At 33.9% G+C, this 5846-nt stretch overlaps 1 protein-coding gene across 2 annotated transcripts; it reads left to right on the top strand.

The window, feature by feature from the left end:
• The first annotated feature begins 469 nt into the window (after positions 1-469).
• Positions 470-5846, top strand: BGLU41 (beta glucosidase 41). Of its 2 annotated transcripts, none has more exons than XM_082880072.1 (13): positions 470-1064; positions 1198-1264; positions 1443-1504; positions 1901-1976; positions 2204-2275; positions 2365-2452; positions 2534-2789; positions 3153-3268; positions 3404-3627; positions 3726-3757; positions 4274-4376; positions 4457-4565; positions 5452-5846. In XM_082880072.1, the coding sequence occupies exons 1-13, from the start codon at positions 930-932 to the stop codon at positions 5633-5635; spliced, it is 1524 nt and encodes a 507-aa protein (XP_082736198.1). In that variant the 5' UTR covers positions 470-929; the 3' UTR covers positions 5636-5846. The 2 variants fall into 2 exon arrangements, with proteins under 2 accessions (XP_082736198.1, XP_082736197.1); XM_082880071.1 differs by having other exon boundaries at positions 3726-3775.

The following is a 5846-nucleotide window of genomic DNA, read 5'->3' as shown; positions in this document are numbered from 1 at the left end:
ATTTATACATAGAAATTTATATATATATTTTTTAAATAATATATGATTTAGATTTATTTTGAATATAAGCCCATAATACATATCTGAATCATATAATAATTTTCTGAATATTTTATATGCACTAATTTTGTACACATATCCTTCCTTTTTTTTAATTAAAAAAATCTTAAAAAAAGAAGTCAAAAAAGTAAGAAAAATGTTTTGCAACTCTAATTCTTGAGTTTTAAAATCAGTTCTAATAAGCTAACAATAAGTCCTACCCACTATAATGTGATGTTTTAATCTTTATTTTTTTTTTCTTTATTAAAATTAGTGTTCTGAATCATTACTGAAAAAGTAAAGCCAAAACTTTTATTTGGCCGGAGTTGACATGTATTTGGAAGCGTAATGCGTACACGCTTATCTTCTCATCCACAGCACAAAGGTTGTGAATTGTACCTAAAGCATCAGTATAAAAAGATTAATATACGTTCAATTTTGTATGGCTTGATTCTTTACCAATGACAAAATAAAATTTTAAAACAAAAAATAAATGTTATATATTCATCAATTACTTTTTTCTATGTAATTAAAAAAAAATTATTATCCAATGCATTAACTTTTTCACTTCATCAAAATATAAGAAAGTAAAAAAAAAAAAAACTAAAATCACTAAAAAAAATTCAAATCAAATCCCAAAAAGATAAACACCTTCCTGGCACAAGTGACCACCAAGAGTCGCTTTCCCCAACTATACATCTCTCTTGATTTCCCTTCAAACCATACATATTATTTTCCTTCACTTCACAACTAACATATTATAGAATACTAGTACTCTTCTTATTCGTATATACTTGCATATATAATAATAACAGATTACCAAACTCCAATAGACTTGTCCATAAAAACAAAACAAAAAGCTCCTTAATTCCTTTGTTGCCTGTCAAGAAATGAACTTTTTCTCCATTACAATCATTCAAATCCTCATTTTTACCTTAACCCATCTCTTTGTGAGCTCACAATCCATAACCAGAGCTGATTTCCCAGATGGGTTTGTCTTTGGAACCGCCTCTTCAGCTTACCAGGTACTGATTTTCACTCTTCATCTTTCAATCTGCTTCAAACCCATCACAGAGTATGTGTGAGTGTACATATATATATATATATATATATATATATATGTGATATAGTGTTGTGTGTGTGTACTGTGTGTTGTAGTTTGAAGGGGCTGTGGATGAAGGAAATAAAGGGCCAAGCATATGGGATACCCTCACAAGGCAACCAGGTAAGAAGCTAAATCAACCGAATTAGTGCAGCCCTTGTGTTTGATGTTGTGATTCAGAGAAGAATTTAAAGAGCAATTCAACTCTGCAAAACCTCAAAATGTTGTGTTTAGTAATGAAACTATTAGAATTGGGTTTTTAGTGTTTTTTGAATTATATGTTTTTGTGTGTTTTAATAAGCTGGGAGGATCTTGGATTTCAGCAATGCCGACACTGCGGTCGATATGTACCATCGGTTTCAGGTGAATTCTAAAAGATACATTTGGTCCCTTCAAGTTGATTTTCATAAATAGTTACTTTGTGTGTGCTTGTGAGTGTGTTTTTGTCTTTTAATTCAAATTTAATCATGTTTAGAAGGATAATTTTAAAATGATAAATTTGGGGATTAATTGGATAATCACTTGGATGATGAACACCCAATTATTTCGCAATGGTGAAGGTTTAAAAAAATATAGTAAGATTTAATAATTATGAATAATGATGATGTGCCGGTGACACTGACAAGATAAGAATAAGAATAGCTTCTAAAGAAGACAATTGACAAAGAATATAAAAAGATTACTTCAGCATAAAGACTGCACTTTCTCTCTTGTTAACTTGCTAACCAAAAGGGAAGGTAAAACCTTCGAAAATTACAGGAGGATTTAGACTTGATGAAGGACTTGGGAATGGATGCTTACCGGTTCTCAATTTCCTGGCCAAGAATTTTCCCAAGTAAGCATATATCTTCCACTCTGATCATTCTGACCAAGAATCCTCTGTTCCCAAAATCTTGGTATCCCGATATGATAGAAATCTTGAAAAACATAAGAATCCCAAGGCACGATTGTGTATCTGAGAGTGCATTGAGAGTAGGGGGATAGGAATTTTAGGCTAGAGGATCTTGTGCCATTCTCTTTCTTTTATTTATGACTTACCGTTGGAGAATATATTTTTGACAGATGGAACTGGAGAACCAAATCCAGAAGGAATAGAATATTACAACTGTATCATTGATTCTTCACTTGAAAGAGGTCAATTCAATTGAAAAATTCTATCAAATTTTACATTTTTTATAAATATCTTGTACTGTTGAGCTTTAGCAGCTCCCCTTTTGTACCAGGAATTCAGCCTTATGTAACACTATATCACTGGGATCTTCCACAGATGCTAGAAGATAGATATGAAGGGTGGTTAAGCAATCAAGTAGTGTAAGTAATAAGATAAACTTTTGTGGGTTTATATATATATATATATATATTCAAGAAATGCCCTCAACCAATTTGTTGCAGGAAGGACTTTGAACATTATGCCTATACCTGCTTCCAAGCTTTTGGAGACAGAGTGAAGTACTGGATCACTTTCAATGAGCCTCGGGGTGTCTCAATAGATGGGTACAACTGGGGAATTCAAGCTCCTGGGAGATGTTCACTTCTCGCCCATGTTTATTGTAAGAAAGGAAAATCATCCACTGAACCATACATTGTAGCTCACAACATCCTCTTGGCTCATGCTGCTGCTTATCAGACTTACCAGCGCCATTTCAAGGTACTCCTGTCCTCATGTGCGCGACATAATTACTAAAAATCATAATGTGCACCCCTTAAAAGGTGCACATCGTAAGAAAAATTGTGACTTTTGCAGGAAAAGTTACGAATTTTTTTAGTGAAAGTTACAATTTTTGTGGTGAAAGTTATGAATGGCGAAGCTAAGATGTGCACCCCTAAAATATTTTTCTTTTTATAAAAGTTAGATGTTTTGTGATGAGCGAAAAATGTACACTTTTATAGTAGAAGTTATACTTTTTGTATAATGTGCATACCATATGCACCATTTCCCAAAAAAAATTAAATGAAAAGAGAAGGGAAACTTATTTGAAATTTTCTTTTTCTACTCATTTGGGTTTTCCAGGATAGTCAAGGAGGACTGATTGGGATAGCCCTGGATGCAAAATGGTATGAGCCAATGTCTGATTGTGATGAGGACAAAGATGCTGCAAGTAGAGCAATAGATTTTGGTCTCGGATGGTAATTTCTCAGAGATAATATCTCATAAATCTATATTGTCAAATTCAGAGCATTTTTATGAGTATTTTTTTCCTGGGTACATAGCATTGTTGATTTCAATAGATTAGTCCGTGTAACTTTGAAAAGGTGAATCAGGTTCCTTGATCCGCTTCTGCTTGGCGAATATCCTCTTTCAATGCAGAAGAACGTTGGTGAGAGACTACCTAAGATCACTCACAAGTTGTCAAGATCGTTGGTTGGGTCTTTGGACTACATAGGCATAAACCATTACACCACACTGTATGCTCGGAACGACAGAACTCGGATTCGGAAATTCGTAATGCAGGATGCTTCTGCAGATGCTGCTGTGATCACTGCCTGTAAGATGCTAAAGACCTACAATACTATTACATGTCTAATTGAAGATAGATTAAAATTGAAACTGATTATGATTGTTGTATATGTCCTCAATTTTTAGCTTCCAGGCATGGAGTTCCCATTGGAGACAAAGTATGTCCCTGCCTCTTCGTAAGAACTATAATTTCATGTTAATTAGGATTAACGACAAATTGCATTTCACTCCCTTCAATTATGGGCCGTTGTCACTTTACCACCTCCAACTAAAAAATTAACTACATTTTGCCCCTCTAATTTTCTGATTTGTTTCAGTCTCAACTTTCTGGTAACATTTTGCTATGAAAAGAGAACGGAAAAGTGGCATATGAGTCGTACATACAATTATATGACAAAAATGTTCACTCAATAGTTGGGTTATACACATAGGAGAGGGGGAGATATATACATACATCCCACATATATGTAAATAAATCAGCTCTTGAATGAGCATTTTCGTTATAAAAATGATATGAGCACCTCACATACCATTTTTTCGTCATCTTTTATAACAAAATGTTAATAGAAGTTTGAAATTGAAACAAAGTGATAACAGCCAATAGTTGAGGGGGGTAAAATGTAATTTGCTCTTAAATTAAATTAAAATCTGATCATGACTTCTTTCTCCTCCAGGCTGCTTCTTCCTGGTTACACATAGTCCCATGGGGCATCCGGAAATTAATGAGATATGTGAAGCATAAATATGGAAATCTACCAGTGATAATCACTGAAAATGGTGAGTAAATTGCAGCCTCAGAAGTAAAACTTCCTCCAACTTCTGTGACATGTCACACTGGTTTAAGTTCATGAATGCAGGTGTGGATGATCCAAATAAGTTTTACATACCTTTAGACAAGGCTTTAAAAGATGACAAGAGGATAAGATTTCACAGGGACTACCTCTCAAACCTCTCTGCTGCTATTAGGTACTGGTAAAATCCCAAGCTGGTTCTTCACTATACTTTGTCACAAATACATTTTGGGGAATTAGAAATCAGTGGAAAGAAGTTAAAAGCAACACTCCATTTGTTTCTGTGAAAAACATTTGAAAAAAAAAAAAAACATTTACCATGATAAACTTTCCCAGTAAATGTTTTCTGTAAAAACCTTTTTTTTTTTATTTTTTATTTTAATGTTTAGCTGCAACTTTGAAACTAATGTGGTAATTTTTGTAGTGGTGGAGATGGTGGTGTGGTAGCCGTAGTGGTGGTGTAGTGCCATTGGTAAAATATTTTCCACCTATCAAAAGTGAAAAATATTTTCTACCCAAATAAGTTTGTTTTTTGTGGATCATGGAAAACGTTTTCTGTCATACCAAACGCTAGAAAATACAAGCGTAATTGCAAAACTATGGAGGTGCAAGTGGGGCTTGTGCTCTTGTGCAAGTAAGGCCACAATTTTCATTTGCACTATAACAAAAACCTACTTACACCTTCATATTTTTGCAATTATTTTCACTTCTTCCCACTGATTTGCAATTCTCCCAATTCATTTCTTGCAATCTTGCAACTCTAAAACAATAATTCTTACTAGCACAAAAACATAACTAACAAAAAACGTTAGGTGTTGTCCAAATTCATTCTAGGCGTAGTGGGAACTACACTCAAAATAATTCCAAATCACACATTTATTTGTTGTGCACATTTCTATGTTCTATTTCCATTCATTATTGGCTCCCAAAAACAGAAGATTCTGCTCTATGTTTGAGCTGTATACAGGGAGTTAGGGATTCTCTATTTCAAAAATTTTCTGTTCCTCTGTCCCAAACTTCCATGTACTAGCTACTTTAACAGTGAAACTGAACTGATGCAGGGAAGACGAGTGCAACGTGCAAGGTTATTTTGTGTGGTCTTTGCTTGACAACTGGGAATGGAATTATGGCTACACAGTTCGGTTTGGACTATACTACGTGGATTACAAGAACAACCTTACAAGGATTCCAAAGTCCTCTGTTGAATGGTTCAAAAGTATGCTAAGATTGAAAAGTGATATTTGAGCTACTAGTTGTGGAATCTTCTTCATTGTGTACCACACGAAGTAAATGTTGTATCATAAAATGATTATTACAAGCAAAATTCACAAAATTGATTGCAAAAGAGTACACACATTCACAAGTTCATGTGATTTTTTTTATTTAATGTATGTATTACAAAGTGGGTGTATCAAACCATTTGTTTAATGGAATCAAAGTGTTTGAAGGCTTAAAA

The sequence above is a fragment of the Camellia sinensis genome, chromosome 7 (assembly GCF_055761805.1).
Source record: "Camellia sinensis isolate YWXY chromosome 7, ASM5576180v1, whole genome shotgun sequence".
NCBI classification, from domain to species: domain Eukaryota; kingdom Viridiplantae; phylum Streptophyta; class Magnoliopsida; order Ericales; family Theaceae; genus Camellia; species Camellia sinensis.
This window is presented reverse-complemented; position numbering and strand designations above follow the sequence as displayed.

Coding starts and splice junctions, on each gene's coding strand:
- BGLU41 (XM_082880071.1), top strand. CDS start 930: ATGAACTTTTTCTCCATTACAATCATTCAAATCCTCATTTTTACCTTA. Junction 3,628..3,725: donor TGCTGCTGTGATCACTGCCT/GTAAGATGCTAA, acceptor CTCAATTTTTAG/CTTCCAGGCATGGAGTTCCC. Junction 3,776..4,273: donor AAGTATGTCCCTGCCTCTTC/GTAAGAACTATA, acceptor TTTCTCCTCCAG/GCTGCTTCTTCCTGGTTACA.